We start from the raw sequence: 22419 nt of genomic DNA, 5'->3' as shown, positions 1-22419 counted from the left end.
CTTCACCATTTTCTGTGACGTAACAGCGACCTTGTATATCGCTGTTATGATCGCTGCTTAGCTGTCAAACACAGCAGAAGCAGCGGCAATCATAACGTTGCTACATGTGCAGAGAGCAGGGAGCCGCGCACACTGCTTAGCGCTGGCTCCCTGCTCTCCTAGCTACAGTACACATCGGGTTAATTACCCGATGTGTACTGCAGCTACATGTGCAGAGAGCAGGTAGCCGCGCACACTGCTTAGCGCTGGCTCCCTGCACTCCTAGCTACAGTACACATCGGGTTAATTAACCCGATGTGTACTGCAGCTACATGTGCAGAGAGCAGGGAGCCGGCACTGGCAGCGTGAGAGCGGCGGAGGCTGGTAACAAAGGTAAATATCGAGTAACCACCTTGGTTACCCGATGTTTACCCTGGTTACAGCTTACCGCAGCTGCCAGATGCCGGCTCCTGCTCTCTGCTCGCTTCATTTCGTCGCTCTCTCGCTGTCACAGACAGCGATCTGTGCGTCACAGCGGGAGAGCAAGAATAAAAAAACGAACCAGGGCTGTGTAACGAGCAGCAATCTCACAGCAGGGGCCAGATCGCTGCTCAGTGTCACACACAGCGAGATCGCTAATGAGGTCACTGCTGCGTCACAAAAACCCTGACACAGTAGCGATCTCGCTGTGTGTGAAGCACCCCTTACTCTCACCTTAAATTACTTTATGACTAAGGATTTTTTTATTGGGTGCATCATGGCGATTTCTAACCATGTTCAAACTGCAGTGTCACACTATGGTTTCCCTGGTGCTTTTGAGTTGCACAATCAGACTCTGGGGCCGACTAGTTGAGTGTTTATTAGTGATCAGTCTGGCAGGAGTTAATTTCTGCCAGACTGTGGATGGCTGCTAGAGCCACAGGTTACAGGTGACCTATCACAGCCACCTCTACACTTTAAAAGATGGTGGACCCTGTTGCCTCATGCCGATTATAGCTTTATTTGCTATAACAGTCCTTGTGCTGTGGTGATTGTGTTCTGGTGATCTCCTGTGCGTTATTGGGTGTGTTGTGGACATATCCTACCTGTCTCTGTTATTACAGGGGGAGGAACGAGGGAGGAAGGACATGGCGAGGAAGGTAGGTAGGACAGGGGCAGGAATAATTCGCAAAACCCGACCCACCTATTAGATATTCTGCAGCACCTATCAATCAAATAACAGTGTATTTCACAAAATTTACTTGCCTGTATTTCAGAAACTATACATCCGATCTCACAACTAAAGGGATGTATAGAATCAGCATGATAGCACCAGTATAGCACTGGCTTTAGTTTATAAAGGAAAATCCTGGTGGTTGGTCCTCTTTAAGAGCTGTTTGAATTGACAACTTATGACAAAGCCAACATAACAAAACAGGAAAGACACCCCTGAGCTCAATGTCAAGTGGAGCGCCTACTCTCTTGGTCTAAAGTCTAACATATATTACATGCTTGACCATTTCTGAATAGGCTCTGTGTAAAACTAAATTTCTCATGTAGCCGCTGGCAGCTCTGTCCAACAGTAACCACTGATCACCAGAGGTTCAAGATAACATACTCATGGTATTCGGCTGACTATGAGTGGGTCCCAGTTTAGGAATCGGGTTGTCCGGGAGTGACAACCCTTTTAAAGTTTTAATTTAGACCAGAGGCAAAATGACTATTGGCTGTATCTGGATGAATCCTCAATTTGTTAAGAACAAATAAAAATGATATAGTTATTAGGGAATGTGCCCAGGATCAGGACTCACTGTGTCCTGGACGCAGCGGGTCCCGACCTGTGGGGTCGCAAGTCTCCTCTGCAGGAGACCGCAGCTGCTCATACACACGATCAGGGTTCAGTGCGCTGCGGTCTCCTGCTTGTGTTCTCACAACGGAGGACGCATGCGATTCCGCAGCAAACAACTGACATACTGCGGTCCGGAAAGACGCACCACAGGTCAGTGTTTGCTGCGAAAAAAACAAGCAGAATGAGCACGGAATTTCCAGAATTCCCGTCCACTATGCTTGTACTGTACACCGCAGTGTTTGGTCTGTACACCGCAGCGTTTTGGACGCAGCTGAAACATGCTGCGTCTAAATTGCTGCAAACACTGTTCATGGGCACACACCCTTACTATTCCCCTGTAAATGAAAGCTGTTTGCCACAAGCTGAACAAAAAGTAAGAAAAAAAGTAGTGTCCATTTTCATTTTTTTTTGCGCAGTATATAGGTTTTACATTGACAATCTGTATTTGTCTTAATCATAAACCTACAGGCAAGACGTCATCCCAAAAAGGGTTATTACTGATGATTCATTTGCAGGATTGGAACAGTACTGTATCTCAGTGAGTCATGTAATGGGCAGTAATCACGGTACATACTTGAAAGCAATGATGTTGGGGTGCTTCAGCTTCCTCAGGTGTTTAATATCAGTCTCTTTTTGTTCTCTCACTTTCTTGATTGCAACTTCCTCTCCTCGAAACTTCCCTAGGAAAACGGCTCCTTGTGCCCCACTTCCCAGCCACTGCAGCTCCGAAATCTCCTCGAAGGGAACCTCCCAAGTGTCTGAAAAGAAAAAGATTAAAAACACATAAGTCTACTTTATACGTGAATCGTATATGTGGAAATACTTGCAACTATCTATAGCAAAATATACATAAAAGTCAGAAACAAAATGTAGTTACAGATGTAGTAGAGTGGATTTATCAAATGTGGCACAGTTGAGTTTGTCATGATCAGGAATCTGTGGTTCAATTCCAGATCATTTTAGATCACTATCCATATTCTAAACAATGTACAAACACCACAGCCCCAGATAGGTGACAGTTTCAGCTCTATATAATCACACATACCGTCATGGTAAATCTTATATAGAAAAATTGAAATGAAGATTTCCATGTGTCCAACACCTCATATAAGCCTCCTAGTGTTCTAGTATGGTGAGACTTAACATATCCCATCATGAACACGCTATAAGTCAATGACTTTACAGGATTTCATTGTATTACAACAAAATGAAAAATCTCTCACCAAATGCAAACTTTTAAAGTGCACCAATCACCAGGATTTTCCTATATGACCTAAAGCCAATGCTATACTGGCACTATCAGGCTGATTCTCTACATACCTTTAGTGGTCAGCTCGGATGTATAGGTTTTAAAATCCAAGCAAGTAAAGTTTCTAAAATTAGCTGCTTGTTGGGACAGCAGCTGTGGATCAGATAATAGCTGAGGTGGGGTATTCATAGTTATCCCCTCCCCCTTTTACCTATGCTAATTCTATTATAGAATCTATTTACTTTTTAACAAGCAGGACCTGTGTGAGGTCATACCCATGTGACCAGAAGAGGCGGTGCCTCAGCCAACAGAGCTGATACCAGGAAGCAACATTTTTCTGTTGGTTGAGGCCCCGCCCCTTCTGGTCACATGGGTATGACATCAGCACAGGTCCTGCTAGTCAAAAAGGAAATCGATTCTATAATAGAATTTAGCATAAGTAACAGGAGGAGGGGATAACTATGAATATCCCCCAGCTCTTATCCGATGCACAGCTGCTGTCACTCAACAAGCTTCTAATTTTACAAAGTTTACTTGCTTGGATTTTAAAATCTATACATCCTTGCTGACAACTGTAGGTATGTATAAAATCAGCCTGATAGTTCCAGTATAGCACTACCTTTATGTTATATACGAAAATCCTGGTGATTGGTGCACTTTAAGTCTGCACCAATTCCATTTTTTACCATGAATCTCCACAGTTACATCCACTGACACCTAAAAAAGACTAAAAACCACTACCATCATGGTTTCCGTTTAAGTGGCAGTTGCACAGAATTTGTTTTCTAGTGGATGCTGATAAATCCTGTTGAACCCTTTTGAACTTCGAAGGGTCCATTAGGGTTTAAGTACATTTGGCAGAAAATTTGACATCTCAACTACACTGAAATACCTATAATGGAATCCACAAAGGAAACGGTTAACTGAATCCTTTTCCCTTACTATTTAATTATACTTTGGACTTTGACCGAGCATCTTGGATGATCAACCAAAACAAGGAACTGTACAATATATTGCTATAACCTGTAGTAAAGGTTGAGGTTCGTTTTTCGTTGTTCCTTTAGCAACTCAATTAGATTATACTAAAATATAACTCATCAGAATCCAATTACTGATCACAATCACGAAGGATCTGAGATCGGGGAGATCTCTGGTCAAACAAGGCAAGTAAAGGCCTCTACACATTCATTTAACATCAGCTAAATCTAATGATTTATGGTATCTTTGGACAACCATCAACTGTATATGAGGACCTCTGAGTCTGGACAGATTAAATTTAACCACCCCTATCCATCTGTTCTCCCTGGCCACTGCCAAAGGTGTCTGGCAGTAGCTTACCGTACTTTCCACTCCTTATTCAGAATACATACATACTTGGCCAAGAGAGATCAAGATAATGTAGCTGACGAGTGTTTAGCTGGCCACTATCTGGTGTGTATGGCCAGTATAACCCCGTCATAGACGTAATTAGTGAATTAATATCTATAAATTATGATCATGCATACACAGCACTGAGGCTATGCATCTGCTGGTTTATAACTGCATGTAACAGCGATCAGACCCTAAAAATTACAGTTTTAGGCCCGTTTCACACGTCCGTGATAAACACTGACGTTCTTCACTGAGACGCACATGTCCCTCCATATTCCGTGATTCACGGCACACGTGGGTTGTCCATGTGCAATCTGTGATCCGTGATTGGAAATGGACATTACTCACCTGCATTCGCTCCTGCTCTCCATGGTGCTGAACTCCTCATCTCTGCAGCGTCCGCCCACCGCTCTCTGCAGCTACTTCTGGGTCAGCTGTTCCTGCTTTCATGAATATTCATGAGCCGGGCAGGAGCTGCAGAGAGCGAAGGCTGCACAGCGAATCGCTGCAAAGGTTAGTTGAAAATGTTTATAATTTAATATGTCAGTGTTTTTCTGGTACGTGTTTCACGGATCACGCCATAGTGTGGTCCGTGGGTCATCAGTGATGCCAGAAAAAAAATGGACTTCTCTCCATGCAGAATCACGGACACGCATGTACGCTGCACGGAGACACGTTCAGTGAGAAATCACTGATGTGTGAGAAGACCCATTGATTATAATGTGTCTGCGTATGTCAGTGTTTCTGGTACGTATAAAAAAAAGCACATTCGTACCAGAATCACTGACGTGTGAAGGGGGCCTTATGGCATATTCTCCACCCAGATAAGAAGAACTAATTTCTCCAGGAGCTAAAAGGGATAGTTTCATGATGGGACTGCAAGATAGCGAGAGACAGGGGGCTCCTATACTATACCTAATGCTAGGGGACACTTGGCTATCCCTATCCTCAAGGTTCGCACTAATGGTGGAGATGCCTGCGCCTTACTGTTCTCCTGACCAGAACTACACAGATTCCCCACCTTCTGGCAAGGAAGGAGCAGGAGTGTGATGGAAACACACAGACAGACAGGGCGAAAATAAAATTCAGACACACTATAAACTCACAGGAACAGATAGTAATGGCCAAAGGAGGAAAGCAAGAGAAGTAAGGCAGCAACAACCAGTATAGGTAAGCTATAGCTGGCATTAATGGAATAGTCCAGCAAGCATATATAGGAGGGGAACGAATGTGCTTGCCTCCCCCACAGCATGTTATCAAAAAGAATAACAAGCAGCCAGCAGAGATTAACTCTTACTAGCCTGCCTAAGTCTGTGATTCGACGCCACAGACATCAGAGAAGTTACCAGGCAGAGTGCCAGAATCTATAGGTTCCACAGATCCATACACCGATGCCTGTAAAAATCTTCTTGTGATAGTCACTTTTCTGCGGCCATTAAAGAAAGAAGTAAAATTCAGAAGTATGGATTTACTTAGTGCAAAAAAACACATTAATTTCCATAAAACCACACACCAAACATTTACCACAGTAGAGTGTGTTTAAGTGATGTTACTAGTGGATGTTCTAGTTTCCATTGTGGTTACAGAAGTCCCACTAATAACATCTTCATCATTAAGCCTTTCACAAAAGTGGCGGCTGTATTAATGTTGTCATGTTAATAGATGCACTCTTCTTAATAAAGGCTGTACCCAGACAAATACAACAAAGTGGCTCGCAAGATGCAGTTGATGGCAAAGTAAAGTGTTATGTATGGCCCCAAAATAGCCATAATCATCAGTAATATATGGATATTCATTATTTGACAGCAAGGATGTGGACCACGCAGTGCTTCCACTCCTGCTCTACCGAGCCGTGGACACTGCTGTATGGCACGGTATTATGGTAATACACACTACAGTGATATGGTATCCAATGGAACATGGTGCAGATATTTTATGTTTAGGAGAAAACATCTGATTAGCTTTGGGAACACACTGACAACAGTTGAAAGTTGTGCTTAACTTTATAAATTGTCAGATTTTTTTTAATATGTAAGAAGCAGTTTTAAAGCATTTTTGATAAATTGTACATTGTGGTCAGAATTCTGGTGTAAATTGCTTTAAATTTAGTCACAACTAAGAGTTGTGCAGATATCTTGTAGCTCTTGCCGTTTCGACCAGCTTTGCCAAAATGGGTGGAAATGGGGCGGCAAGGGGTTATACTGCCAAAGCTCATCTAATTCATGGCGAACTGGGCTATTCCTTACACCAGAAATCTTACTCCAATGGGCAGAGTAAGATTTCTTGTGTGGCGCACAGAGGCTTATTTAATCAAGAATGCCTGACTCTACCATGCCCCCTCATCAAGACCGGCAAGAAAATTTCCAGTCTTGATAAATTGTTATTTTTATGTCATTTTGCACAAGACTGGCGTTCTTGATGAACTGGAATGGTGAAGTCAGATGCTCCTGATTCATTGAGATGCATACCTTTTAAGTAATGTTGGGTGATTGTGCTCAGCACTGTTTTATACTCGATAGAGCATTGGGGTGCTTGGATACTTGTGGTGTAAGCCATGTTGTCCGTGAAACAAAGCACAGGCTTGCATCACTGTATGATGTGTGCAGGGACCCCAGGCAGAGCTTTTCAGAGTGTCTGACCTGCTCAACTGGAGTATTGAGCCCCTGAGAATTTTAGTGCTCACTCTTAACATATCAGGAGTGTCTGACGAATGGCATGTGCCTCGCCATAAATCGAACTCTAGTCACTAACTGGAGTGAGATTTCTGGTGTTGAGAATGCCACAGCTTGTCTAATTCATTAAGTCACACACCCGACCGGCCTAGCTGGGAGACACTGAAGTGAAAACTCCAAAAGTCAAAATTTGTGCACAACTCTGAGTTGCACCAAAATTTGGTGACTTTTCTAAGCAATTTATGCCAGAATTTTTTACCTACAGTAGGTGTATATGTGCCGCCCTGGTGATGACCGGGGTGCTCGGATCCAGGGTGGTCGTGGCTCGAGGGTCCGGATCCGGGCTCTGCGGACACTCAAACTGGAGAAGGGGATTATTTACAGGCAAAGTGTTCGTGACGCCACCTATGGGATGCGGTAATGAGAGTACCGCCGCTGCTGCAATGAGAAGCGGGGCAGATGGTGGGGAGCAGCAAGGTGACAGTCCCTCCGCAGGTAGGGAAGGCCCCGGAGCTCGAGTGATGAGGAGATATAGAAGGGCAGGGTCCAGGGGCAGGCGTACTCACTGCGGTGATTGAGGCATTGGATAGGTGGAGATGAAATGAGACACACACCGTTCTTGAACAAGCCTCTGTGCACAGCTGCTGCTGCCTAGAGCACGTCCAGGTCCCAGATACCACCAGTGTCACTAGTAGTCCAGAACCTACCTCCGTGCACTGTTTGTGTCTGTGTGGGTCCCTATAGCTTGAAGCTGTAAGGGCCAGTTCTTCAGTCTTGGGTGAACTCTTGCTCCTAAGGGCTGGCACTTGGGACCTCAGTGGGTTGCTTTATTTGGAAAACCATGTCCCCCACGTTGTGCTGATAACCTCAGTCTCTGAGCTTTAGGAAGGTCCCTGAAGGCCCCCTTCCTCTGCAAGTTAATTGCCAGGACGTTGAATCGGCTCCTGATCTAGGGTCCTGTACCCCGTTGTGCTCGGTACCGGTCAGTTCTGTTGGTCCCTCCTGAACCCGGTCACCGACTCCTCTGGTCCCGGACCACTGTCTTCGACCCAACTCTTGTCTTTCTAGCTCCCCGGGAGCTAACATTCCAGCTCCTCTCACTTTGAAAGCTGTCACCCGTCTGACTTAGTCCCTCCCACCAGTTTGCCTGACCCCTATGAAGGGTGGCCCTGTTCCAGCTAGACCAACCCACTGGTGTGTCTGACAGGTCATGGTGTGGGGTGTTGGTTGGGGTTTGTGGTGCTGATGGAGGTGACACCGGTTTCTGGGAACCTGGAACCATGGGGGGTAGGTCCTGCACCCTGGGAAAAAAGGATGCAGTTCCCTGTAGCACCCTCATTTACTCAGGGGCGCTACATATATGCCAGAAAGTGGTGCATGATAGAGCACATAGTGACTCCATCTGCACCTTTATAGTCAAAAGTATATCCGTGTTTGATGTTGTGACGATGTTGTCCCACCGTGGACATAATGTTAGCACCTGATGAAGGAGACATTGGTTCCAGAAATGCGTTGTGCCTCAATAAAACATTTTTAAACAACTTCTGAGCCCCTTGGTACCTGCAGCACCTGGTACACACCACTATTCTTTTGTCTCACTAATCACTACAATAATTTCTCGGCATATGTGCTCAGGTAAGCTATCGGCGCAGCAACAGGTCTTCGGGCTCTCTCCTGCACCATTTGGTGGAAGCCACTCACATAGTCTGGACTGGCCGGACATCCGGACAGGGGCGTAACGACCGCGTCGCAGAGGTCGCCACTGCGACTGGGCCCGCAGGGTTATAGGGGCCCGGCAGCCGCTCTGCAGAGCCGGCTCCTCTCTGTAAAAGAGGAGATGCGCTGTGTAGTGGCCAACTACCAGGGGGCTGGTCTGTGAGTCAGGGGGGCCCGGTGTCAGCAGGGGGCAGAGGGACCCCTGATCTGGAGAGGGCCACCAGGCGTTTCTGAACTGCGGCAGAGCAGAAGTGCTCCTGCACAGAAGATGGAATCCATCCTGCCAGGACCTGCGATGATGTCATGCCCATGTGACTGTGTGGGAGCAGACACAGGTTTGCCGGCAGAAAGCACCAGAAGATATCGATTCCTGAAGGATATTGGGACACATGATGACTGGTAATAAGAAAAGAGGGGACATGAGAGGGAGGGGGGACATGAGAGGTGGATTGCAGGGTGAGTGGCATATGAGGGCTGCAGACTGTGACAGAGTAAGTAAGTTGGGACACAGGCAGGGTGAAATATGTGGGACAGGGTGTGTGACATATGGGGGTGTAGTGTGTGTGATATGGGGGTGCAGGCTGTATGGGGCAGGGGCATAACTACCGCGGTCGGAAGGAGAAGAGAGGTACTTGTTTTTTTATTTTGCTGGCTGCATGACACATGGAGGCCCTGGGGGGGCTGGCTGCATGACACATGGAGGCCCTGGGGGGGCTGGCTGCATGACACATGGAGGCCCTGGGGGGGCTGGCTGCATGACACATGGAGGCCCTGGGGGGGCTGGCTGCATGATACATGGAGGCCCTGGGGGGCTGGCTGCATGACACATGGAGGCCCTGGGGGGGGCTGGCTGCATGACACATGGAGGCCCTGGGGGGCTGGCTGCATGACAAATGGCGGCCCTGGGGGGGGCTGGCTGCATGACACATGGAGGTCCTGGGGGGGCTGGCTGCATGACACATGGAAGCCCTGGGGGGCTGGCTGCATAATACATGGAGGCCCTGGGAGGGCTGGGTGCATGATACATGGAGGCCCCCGGGGGGGGCTGGCTGCATGATACATGGAGACCCCGGGGGGGGGCTGACCGCATGATATATGGAGGTCTATTGGACTGCATAATAAACATGAAGGACACCTTATACATGACGTAGGGGTGCATTATACCTGGAGGAGTATGGGGCTTCATAATACAAAATGAAGGACACCTTATACATGGAATATAGGGGTACATTATATATGGAGGAGTATGGGACTGCATAACACAATATGAACCTTTATGGGGCTGCATTATAATACATATAGGACTATGGGGGCTACATTGTAATATATGGAGGACTATGGAGGCTACCTTATACATGGACTATGGGAGTGTGTTATAAAACATGGAGGGCTGTGTGGTGAAGTATAAAATATGGAGAACTATGTGGTGAATTATAATATATGGACGACTATGGGAAATTCATTATAATACATGGAGGACTATGAAGGTGTGTGAGGCAAATCCCGGGATATGAAGATGAATTATGACTCCAGTCATAATCCCTCATCACTCCCTGGCAGTGCCCCCTCCCTTCTTGTTCTCAGTGTTCCACTTACACCTCCATGGCCATGTCCTGTGATATGGAGATGAGGTGGTGTGGGAACAATGGACACAGGATGACTCCCTGCCGTCACCCTGTAGTGGGGGCTGCTAGCTAGTTAGCAAGGCTATGGAAATAGCCAGACAGAACGACTCCAGTAAAAAATGGTTCATATCTCGCAAGCCATATTTCCGATAAATATGGCAACCATAAAAATGGTGTCTCCGCATGCGGACGATGCCGGCACACCCTTTTTATGGGAGCAGGACATTGGGAAATGCCCCAGGCGTGATATCAGCCAATGGGGAACTGGCAGACAGGTCATGAGTCCCCTCGTTCTGTAGCTAAATTCATAACTGTCACAATGAGAGCATTGGCGTCCGCCTACGACGCTCCCAGGCAAAGTTATGGCCCATATTCCATGTTGTGGATTGTCCATAACTCAAGCCAGGGGTGGAGCAGTGTTCCCTGTGAGGTCACTAAGGTAGGAGGGGACCTGGATCTGCCCAGGTTGATAACCCTACTTCGGCCATTTTCCAGTGTTCTTTTCGCTGGGGGCACGTGTAGGAAACATCTGTGGGAAGGATCCTAGAAACCTGGGTACAGCGCCCCCCTGTGGCCAGACGCAACAAGGTAACTGCTGGAACTGTGTAGGCCTGTTTGTAACCCATGCTTTGATTGTAACTGTACTCTGACATATGTATATTCTGTAGATTCCCTATTGTATATATTGTAGTTCTAGTGTGCTTTAGGCTGATTAAATTATATAATTAATCTTGGGCTGTTCTGTTATCTCGATCTTGAATCCCACGTCTGTGTGTTCGGCTAATAGTTACCGTAAATCGGTTGGTGGCAGCGAATTGTGCCAAGGAATATTGTGGGGAGGCCAGTGAGATTCGGGGAGATTTTATATATTCCGCCCGCGGAGGTCGGGGGAATATATACCTTACTCTCACCGGGGACCCTTCAATAATCGGCATAAGTAGTATAGCGGCCTCCTTGCTTATTGTCGGGCAATTCCATAATTGGCCTGACTATAAGAGGGGCGCTAGAGAGCGCGTCACGTGCTCTGTCTGTCGGTCGGGAGGTATAAGGAGGCGTGACCCCCACTTGTTACCCCCCGATTGTGACGTACTGGTAGCCAGCGCGGGGGATTTCTGAGTGACCCCCCCGGTGGTTTGTGACATATTGGTGGCATAGCGGTGGGATCGAGATAATAGTGTGTGTGAGTGTGAGACCCATACTCCCAGACACTAAAGACTGCCTGCAGCAGCTGTGGCTGCTGGGGTCTTCAGACTAGCTCAACACTAGAGTGTCAGAGTGCAGATACTGTAAGGTGTGTGGAGGCATCCGGTGTCAGTTCTGTGTCAGTGACCAAAAGTCTGCAAGAATGGCTGATGGCACCAGGAGCAGAGCTATGCAACTGGCCAATGCTAAAGCAGGAGCCGAAGAGAGGGAGGACGGTGCTGTGGGCAGTAATGAGGAGGTTGCCCACGAGTCCTCCAGGAGCTCGACGCCAGAAAACCGTTCTGCAGAGGACAGCGCACAAGCTGGCAATTATGGACAAGATGAGGAGCAGCTCACCCAAGGGTCCTCAACGAGCCAGATGCCAGCCCTCCGCTCTGCAAGGGACAGTGAATCACCAGGCTCCGCAGCGGGCCGCAGATCACCACGTGCCATTCCACCGAGCCTGGGAAGCTTGGATAGCCTTCTTCAAATGGCTATGGCCCTTCTCCAGGCTGGAGACCAGGAGGGCTACAAGGGACTCCTGGCAGAGCGCAGGGCAGAGCGGCAAGCAGCGCGTGAGGCTGAGGCTGCGGAGCGGCAGGCAGCGCGTGAAGAGCGCCAGGCAGAGCGTGACTACCAGCTGCAGCTAGCTCAGCTCCGGCCCTCATCAGCCACACGTGACCTTCAAGACACCAAACTTCCAAAGGTCCGTGTTGAGGACTTCCCAGTGCTGGAGAAGGATGGAGACTTGGACTCTTTCTTGACTGCTTTTGAACGGACTTGCTTGCAGCACCATCTGAACAAGGACCAGTGGGCCAAATACCTGACCCCCCGTTTAAGGGGTAAGGCCCTGGATATCCTTGGGGACTTGCCTGCTGAGGCAGATCAGGGCTACGACACCATCAAGCGGGCCCTGATCCAACAGTACAACCTCACCCCGGAGTCCTACCGCAAGAAGTTCCGGAGCCTACAGAAGGGACCAAAGGACTCCTGGGCTGACCACAGGCGGGCACTTGCCCGAGCTGCCGACCACTGGACCCAAGGCCTGCAGCTTTCCACCGGACCAGAGATCCTGGACTTGGTCATCACGGAGCAACTCTTGTGGAACTGCCCTGAGGATCTCCGCCAGTTCATCCGAGACCAGAAGCCAAAGGGGTCCACGGCTACAGCTGCCCTTGCCGATGACTACACCAACAACCGGGCCCCTGAGGCCAGGAGAGCGGCCACCAGCAGCACCTGGAGAGGGGGTAAGATGAATTCTGCGACTGCCCCACCTGCCCCTAGACTGCAGGGGGTGTCCCCCTCAACTCCCCTCTCCAGGCCCGTGGCAGAACCAAGACGGTGCCACCAGTGCAACCTACCTGGACACTTCAAGGCCATGTGCCCTCAGCGTCCCAAGGCCCCGGCTCCGTCCCCGTCCCAAGGGCCGCCCAAGGTGTATTGTGTGGGTGGGGGTGGTGGTAGGTCCCTGGACAGCTTCCAACCTGTCACCGTCGGCCGGTCTGTGACCATAGGACTGCGAGACAGCGCCTCGGAGGTGACTCTGGTGCGGCCTGAGATGGTGTCCCCCCAAGACTTGATCCCTGGAAAAACCCTCGCTGTCTCCGGGATTGGAGGCACTGACCCGGCGCTGCCTGTTGCTGACATTTATGTGGACTGGGGCGCAGGGCGAGGGGTGAGGGAGGTGGGGGTAACTGATCGGATCCCTGCAAACGTGCTACTTGGGACAGATTTGGGGCAGATAACCTCCCAGTTTGGGCCCCCCCCAAGGGCTGAACCTTCAGCCAGTACTGACATGACTCCTGACAATGTTAATGTGTTATCTATGAATGATGTAAGGGAGGAGGGAGTGAACTCTGATATTTCTGCTTGCACAGACACCATAGACACACACGCAGCTGCAGCTGTGACAAGAGGGGAGGGGGTCAGAGAAAGGTGTGACAATGCCTCTACAAGTAACCAGCCTGTGAGCTGGGATCTGTTGCCCTCTGCAGGGATAAGCAGAGAGCAGGGTGCTGCAGGGGGAGGACCAGTGTGTGGGGTGGGGGCTACCACAGCAAATGTGGGGTCCCCAGAGATTTCACAGCGGGGTTCTGTTGCTGCAGGAGGGGAACAGGCAGGTGAGATTGGGGCCGGTCCAGGAGCGGAAGTGCTCCCAGGTAAGATCTCGGTGCATGGTTCCCCCACAACCGGGGTGTCAGGAAGCCAGGTAGGTCTGCCTGAACCGGCGACTTGGTCAGGAACGGAGGAGGAGCAGGCACGACCCACGGTCGCAGCGGCTGTGGCCGCTGTCACCCGCAGTGGGAGTGCTGGAAGCCAAGGGGCCTCCCGGAGGTCCGATAGCTCTTCCCCTTCTTACCAAGTGGCAGCCGAGTCAGGTGGAGGCCAGGACACAGGTCCCGGGGTACTGACCGAAGATGTGACAGTCTCGTCGATTCTGGCCACATCTAGTCAGGGGTTTCAGGCAGCGTTAGAAGCTGACGACAGCCTGAAAGCTCTTAAGGAGCAGGCGGCACAGCCTCCCTCGGACTCGGACCCGGAGCGAGTGGTCTGGGACCAAGGACGGCTGTACCGGGCCACGGTCCAGCAGGGTTCACCGGAGGCGTGGCCCAGGGACCGACAGTTGGTGGTACCCTATCCGTTCCGGACGGAGTTGTTGCGGATCGCACATGAGATTCCGATGGCCGGACACCTAGGGATCGCTAAGACCAAGGCCAGGTTAAACCAGCATTTCTACTGGCCAAAAATGGGGGCCGATGTGGCTGCCTACTGCCGTTCGTGTGAAACCTGTCAGAGAGTGGGGAAGGCGGGGCCACGCCCCAAAGCCCCACTGGTATCTCTGCCAATCATCGATGAGCCTTTCAGGAGGGTGGCTGTGGATCTGGTCGGCCCGCTGGCCATCCCCAGCAGCTCCGGGAAACGCTTCCTACTGACGGTAGTGGACTATGCCACCCGGTACCCAGAAGCAGTGGCCTTGTCGTCCATTCGGGCTGACAAGGTGGCCACCGCATTGCTGGAGATTTTCTCCCGAGTGGGTTTTCCCCAGGAAATGCTCACTGACCGGGGGACCCAATTCATGTCCCAGCTGATGGAGGCCCTCTGTAAGCAAGTCCAGGTGCGACATCTGGTGGCCAGCCCGTACCATCCACAGACTAATGGCCTGTGCGAGCGGTTTAATGGCACCTTAAAGCAGATGCTTAAGATGTTGGTCGACTCCCATGGGCGTGACTGGGAGCGGTATCTCCCACACCTGTTATTTGCTTACCGGGAGGTTCCACAGGCCTCAACAGGATTCTCACCGTTTGAGCTCCTGTACGGGCGACGTGTGCGGGGCCCCCTGGCTCTGGTGAAAGAGGCTTGGGAAGGGGATTTGGCCACCCCTGGAGTGTCGGTTATCGAGTATGTCATGCGCTTCCGGGACAAAATGCAGGCCTTGACGCAACTGGTACACGACAATATGGCTCAAGCCCAGGCCGATCAGAAGCGTTGGTACGACCAGAACGCTTGTGAGAGGACCTACCAAGTGGGTCAAAAGGTGTGGGTACTGGTCCCCGTACCACAGGACAAGCTTCAGGCAGCCTGGGAAGGCCCATACCTCGTGTACCAGCAGCTCAACCCTGTGACGTACCTGGTCACCCTGGACCCTGCCCGTGGAAGGCGGAAGCCCTTCCATGTGAACATGATGAAGGCACATCATGAGCGGGAGGCATGTGCGCTCCCCGTGTGCAACCTGCCCGAGGAGGGAGAAGCGGAAACCCTCTTGGATATGCTAGCCCAGGTTAGGGCAGGCGGATCCATTGAGGATGTGGAGGTTGGCCACCAGCTCTTGGAGGACCAACGGTCCCAGCTGTGGGCCACCCTACACCCCTTCCGGGGGTTGTTTACCAACCAGCCCGGAAGGACTGACTTGGCTGTCCATCACGTGGACACTGGGGATCATCCCCCGATCCGGCGTTCAGCATATCGGGTCTCCCTGGAGGTGCAGCAACACATGCGCCAGGAGATTGACGAGATGCTGAAGCTGGGGGTGATCCAGGCATCCAACAGCGCTTGGGCCTCGCCTGTAGTCCTCGTCCCTAAGAAGGACCGAACCACTCGGTTCTGCGTGGACTACAGGGGGCTCAATGCGGTCACGGTCGCCGATGCGTACCCAATGCCACGCATCGATGACCTGCTCGATCAGTTGGCCGGGGCTCAGTACCTGACCATCATGGATCTGAGCCGGGGATATTGGCAGATCCCCCTGACTCGCAAGGCCAGGGAACGCTCTGCCTTTATTACCCCATTTGGACTGTACGAGTCCACGGTGATGCCATTCGGGATGAGGAATGCCCCTGCCACTTTCCAGCGGATGGTCAACACCCTGCTCAAGGGACTTGAAGGGTACGCGGCCGCGTACCTAGATGACATTGCCGTCTTCAGTCCCACCTGGGAGGACCACCTAGAGCATCTAGCACAGGTGCTCAGGCGGATCCACCGGGCAGGTTTGACCATCAAGCCGGGAAAGTGTCAGCTGGCCATGAGCGAGGTCCAGTACCTCGGTCACCGGGTAGGTGGGAGAACACTGAAGCCCGAGCCTGAGAAAGTGGAAGCCATCGCATCCTGGCCCACCCCCAGGACCAAGAAGCAGGTGATGTCCTTCTTGGGGACCGCTGGGTACTATAGGAGGTTTGTTCCATGCTATAGTAGCCTGGCAAAGCCCTTGACGGACCTCACCAAGAAGAAGCTGCCCTCTGCAGTCGATTGGACAATGGACTGCGAGACAGCCTTCCGGGCCCTAAAGGACGCCCTGTCCAGCCCGCCCGTGCTACAGGCAGCCGACTTCACGCGGCCGTTTGTAGTACAGACCGACGCCAGTGACTTCGGCCTCGGTGCGGTGCTCAGCCAGGTGGACTCTGCGAGCCAAGAGCACCCAGTCTTGTACCTGAGCAGGAAGCTGTTACCAAGGGAAGTTGCCTATTCCACGATGGAGAAGGAGTGCCTGGCCATAGTGTGGGCCCTGCAGCGTCTGCAACCCTATCTATACGGGCGCCACTTCATCGTGGAGACGGACCACAATCCCCTCAGCTGGTTGCACACCGTCTCTGGGACGAATGGGCGATTGTTGCGATGGAGCCTTGCGCTCCAGCAATACAACTTCACCATTCGCCACAAAAGGGGCCGTGACCATGGTAACGCAGACGGGCTGTCCCGACAAGGAGAGGTCGCGGACGGGCGCACGGGGGAACACCGGAGTGTGCTGCCCCCTAGCGCCCTCAAAAGGGGGGAGGTGTGAGGCAAATCCCGGGATATGAAGATGAATTATGACTCCAGTCATAATCCCTCATCACTCCCTGGCAGTGCCCCCTCCCTTCTTGTTCTCAGTGTTCCACTTACACCTCCATGGCCATGTCCTGTGATATGGAGATGAGGTGGTGTGGGAACAATGGACACAGGATGACTCCCTGCCGTCACCCTGTAGTGGGGGCTGCTAGCTAGTTAGCAAGGCTATGGAAATAGCCAGACAGAACGACTCCAGTAAAAAATGGTTCATATCTCGCAAGCCATATTTCCGATAAATATGGCAACCATAAAAATGGTGTCTCCGCATGCGGACGATGCCGGCACACCCTTTTTATGGGAGCAGGACATTGGGAAATGCCCCAGGCGTGATATCAGCCAATGGGGAACTGGCAGACAGGTCATGAGTCCCCTCGTTCTGTAGCTAAATTCATAACTGTCACAATGAGAGCATTGGCGTCCACCTACGACGCTCCCAGGCAAAGTTATGGCCCATATTCCATGTTGTGGATTGTCCATAACTCAAGCCAGGGGTGGAGCAGTGTTCCCTGTGAGGTCACTAAGGTAGGAGGGGACCTGGATCTGCCCAGGTTGATAACCCTACTTCGGCCATTTTCCAGTGTTCTTTTCGCTGGGGGCACGTGTAGGAAACATCTGTGGGAAGGATCCTAGAAACCTGGGTACAGCGCCCCCCTGTGGCCAGACGCAACAAGGTAACTGCTGGAACTGTGTAGGCCTGTTTGTAACCCATGCTTTGATTGTAACTGTACTCTGACATATGTATATTCTGTAGATTCCCTATTGTATATATTGTAGTTCTAGTGTGCTTTAGGCTGATTAAATTATATAATTAATCTTGGGCTGTTCTGTTATCTCGATCTTGAATCCCACGTCTGTGTGTTCGGCTAATAGTTACCGTAAATCGGTTGGTGGCAGCGAATTGTGCCAAGGATTATTGTGGGGAGGCCAGTGAGATTCGGGGAGATTTTATATATTCCGCCCGCGGAGGTCGGGGGAATATATACCTTACTCTCACCGGGGACCCTTCAATAATCGGCATAAGTAGTATAGCGGCCTCCTTGCTTATTGTCGGGCAATTCCATAATTGGCCTGACTATAAGAGGGGCGCTAGAGAGCGCGTCACGTGCTCTGTCTGTCGGTCGGGAGGTATAAGGAGGGGTGACCCCCACTTGTTACCCCCCGATTGTGACGTACTGGTAGCCAGCGCGGGGGATTTCTGAGTGACCCCCCGGTGGTTTGTGACAAGGTGCATTCTAATATATAAAGGATTATGTGGGACCCTTTATACTATATGGAAGGCTATGTGGGGGCCATTATAGTATTTGGAGAACTTTCCCATGCTCTGCTGTACATCTTCTCTCAGCACCCAGCTTTCCCATGCTCTGATATGGGAAAGCTGGGTGCTGAGGGAAAGATGTATAGCAGAGCATGGTAAAGCTGGGTGCCGAGGACAAGATGGATATCAGATCATGGGAAAGCTGGGTGCTGATAGAGGGATTTCAGATCATGGGAAATCTGGGTGCTGAGGGTAAGAGCCAAGTGTCAGCATCATTATCCTGTACCCCGAGTGTCAGTGTCATTATTCCGTACCCTAAGTGTCAATGTATTTGGAGGGGGGCCCCGGTCCAAATTTTGCACCAGGGCCCATCAAACTCTAGTTATGCCACTGCATCCGGACATTCACTGCTGAGAAAACTACTCTTCCATTATGAACAAACGCTCACCACTGAGGTTGTGCGGGGATGCACAACCCGTCCAGGTGAGTCTGGTGATTGTGACCTTACGGCAGCTCCTCAGGCGAATTTACATATGAGCGCTCCTGTCTTTTTTTCTTCTCTCTCCATTATAGTCAATGGTGCATACGTCCAAATCAACTTTTGCGGGGGGTAATTTGAGATGGGACCTCTGAAAATGGGAAACAACGCAATATGAAAGCACCCTTAGGCTATGTTCACACAGGGCTTTTTTGGTAAGTTTTTTGTTGCGTTTTTTAGCTGCAGATTTGCCTTGGTTTTATGCAAATCCATGCTAATAAAAGCCTGCTTTTTATAGTCCCAGTAAAATCTATGAGATTTCTGAAGTCTCATGCACGCACGCACGCACGCACGCACGCACACAGACACACACACACACACACCAGTTTTTTTCCTGACTATTTTGTCAAATACCTGCGGTTTTGGTCAGGTTTTTAAAGAATGATCATGTCAATTCTTTAGTGCATTTTTTCATTGATACAACCCATTTTGTAGAAAAAGAAAGCCGCAAATCTGCAGCAAAAATGCCACTAAAAAACACATGAAAAACGCACCAAAAACGCAGATGACTCAAAGGAGATTTCCTGCCACAAGATCAGGTTTTGGTCAGGAAAAAACTTACCAAAAAATCCCTGTGTGAACATAGCCTTACAGAGAAATAACACACCATCAGAATGCCATAAAGACTCTGTGTGTAAAACCGGCCTCAATGAGCTTTGTGTTTGTTTTTTTTTTAAAACACATTTTCCTCTTTCTTAATTGTGTTTGACCTGGTGAACAGAAGGGCAACCAACATGTAGAATAATAGGAACTATACTGTAGGGCAAACAATGCAGAGATGCTTAATGTTGTCACTGTCTAGGGAGTAACAAACAGCTGCTGACTATAGATTTCACCCCCTCCCATAAGAAAACCCCTCATGTCTCTCATTACAGACACAAACCCCCCTCCACCCCTGTGACAGTGGAATATATCACCAGATTCTGTGTCCTAGACCCCACTCCCACCTTTCCAGCCTAGCCTTGCCCTCCACATGACTATAAGACATGGACACTGACTGACACACAAGCGCTTCACTCACTAGTAAACAATAAGTGCTATAATCCGTGTCCTGCTGCTGCAGACAATAGTCAGTGGAGGGGAGGGGGCTACCATCTGCTCAGCCACATCAGGAAAGATGGAGAAACTTCAATGCATCTTTCCGAGCAGAAAAGAAGAGATTTGTGTCACAATGTGCATTTATTTTTGTATTTTGCTGATGTGCTGTTGATTGGTATAGTGTAGGCAGATGCTGACATCAATTAGTGCTTCTCTTTTTATAATAGCGAACATTAGAGGGAATTGTAATACAGCTGCATGCGTCTCCCAAAACCCTCCGAGCCCCCGAGATCCTGAGATGGCCAATAGTCAATGTGGTAGTAGGGGCTTTACGATACCATGGTATACATATGTATGCGAAATAAGTATTGAACACATCATCTATGTATATATATTTCTAAAGGAGCTATTGCCATGAATTTATCACCAGATGTTGGTAACAACCCATCCAATCCACACATGCAAAGGGATTAAACCATAGATGTCCATAAAGTTAGTGATTTTTCTTAATGTTCACTCACATGGCTGCATAAAAAAAATCAGTCCTATTCTCATCCAGAAAAGTGGAACAAATGAAATCTGTATGATATTCCATATGTCCATATGTCAGAAAAAAATTGCAGATCTGCTCTGCCTCATTGAATAATATTGGTCCGAGTGCAATACCTTTTTTTGTTTTCTCTCATTGCACTTGTCTGAGCTATACACCAGTGTGAACAAACCTAATAATGAGAAATGACACAAGGGAAAAGTATTGAACACATGAAGAAAAGAAAGTCATGAAATCAGCTGAAATATATCAGTAATTAGCAATCTATCATGCCACTTAGTGAAAAAAGATATCAACTGATGGCCTATAAAAAGGTGTCTCACCACACAAGAAACATCCATGATGGGTAAAACCAGTGAGCTGTCTCAAGACATTTGCAACCTTACTGTTGCAAAACATACTGATGGCATTGGTTACAGAAGAATTTCTAAACTACCGAAGGTTCCGGTGAGCCCTTTTGGGGCCAAAATCCGGAAGAGGAGAGAACATCATTTCACCATAAAACAGCCACAACCAGGTACTCCCTGCAAAATTTAAGACAGTAGAGTGAAAAAAATGATCAGAAGAGTTGTTCAAGAGCCAAGAACCACCAGTGGAGAGTTACAGAAAGACTTGGAATCAGCAGCTGTGATTGTTTCAAAGACAACAATAAGGGTACGTGTTCACGATCAGGACCCGCAGTGTCCTCGACGCGGAAGGTTCTTACCTGCGGGGCTGCGAGTCTCCTCCACAAGAGAACGCAGGAGACCGCAGCTGCCTGTGCCCACAATCGGAGTTCGGTGCTGTCTCTCGCTTGTGTTCTCCCTACAGAAAAGGCTTGCGACTCCACAGCAAAGAATTAACATGCTTGCGGCTCGGAAAGCCACACCGCAGGTCAGCTTTCGTTGAGGGCCGTACATGCGCAGTGGGAATGGGATTTCTACAAATCCCATCCACTGTGCAAGTACTGTACATTGCAGCGTTTTGGATGCATTAAAACACGCTGCATCCAAAATGCTGCAAACACTGATTGTGGGCACATACCCTTAGTAAAGAACTCAACTTCAATGACATGTATGCATGCGAAAGATTGTTTCTGAACAAAAAGCATGTTAAAGTGCCTTTTAATGTTTCCTCAACAACATTTTGACAAGCCTGTGAAATACTGGGAGAATATAGTCTGGTCAAATGAGGCAAAAATTGAACTCTCTGGATGCCATAATACACCCCATGTTTGGAGGCCAAAATGCACTGCATATTATCCCAAAAACACACCATACCAACAGTAAAGTTTGGAGGTGGGAATATCGTGGTGTGGGGCTATTTTTCAGCATACAACACTGACAGACTTCATATGACTGATGGAAGGACAAGTGGACAAATGTACGACGATGACGACAACGACATTATTTCAACAAAACCATGATCCCAAACACACAGCCAAGGAAACCCTCAATTGGTTTCAGAGAAAGAAAATAAAGCTGCTAGAATGGGCGAGCCAATCACCTGACCTGAATCCAATAGAAGATTTATGGAAGGAACTAAAGCATAGAATTTATAGAAGGAGAACAAAGTATCTTCAGGATTTGAAGTGTGTTTGTGTGGAAGAATGGAACAAAATCACACCTGAGCAATGCATGAGACAAGTTTCTCCATACAGGAGGCGTCTTGAAGCTGTTATCACCAACAAAGGATTTTGAATAAAATATTAAATCATCTAAATACATTTCAGTATGTGTGTTTAATACTTTTTCCATGTGTCATTTCTCATTATTGCACATCACTAAATTTATGGACATCTGTGGTTTGATTTCTTTGATGGTGTGGATTGGATGGGTTGTTACTAATATCTGGTGAGAAATTAGTCTGAATGGCACCTTAGACATAAATTTACTTAGAAAATTGGTGATGTGTATAATACTTATTTCTCATACCTATGCATACCACGGTATCGTAAAGCCCCTACCTGACACATTAAATATTGGCCCTATTATTTCAACCGCTGCGCATGTGTGTATATGTGGGTGTGTGTATGTGTGTGAGTGTGAATATATTTTTTATATAAATATATATATATATATATATATAATATGACATACACATATACACACACAC

General features: G+C 49.1%; 1 protein-coding gene across 1 annotated transcript in view; it reads right to left on the bottom strand.

The window, feature by feature from the left end:
- MAP3K13 (mitogen-activated protein kinase kinase kinase 13) overlaps positions 1 to 22419 on the bottom strand; it is a 112256-nt gene that overhangs the window by 36836 nt on the left and 53001 nt on the right. The window contains exon 3 of the mRNA XM_075317595.1: positions 2382 to 2565. Within this exon, the coding sequence (XP_075173710.1) occupies positions 2382 to 2565 (184 nt within the window). The remainder of the gene's footprint in view (positions 1 to 2381; positions 2566 to 22419) is intronic.

This window comes from Anomaloglossus baeobatrachus, chromosome 7, assembly GCF_048569485.1.
Source record: "Anomaloglossus baeobatrachus isolate aAnoBae1 chromosome 7, aAnoBae1.hap1, whole genome shotgun sequence".
Taxonomy (NCBI): domain Eukaryota; kingdom Metazoa; phylum Chordata; class Amphibia; order Anura; family Aromobatidae; genus Anomaloglossus; species Anomaloglossus baeobatrachus.
Note: the sequence above shows the minus strand (reverse complement) of the source record. Positions and strands in the feature narration are given on the sequence as shown.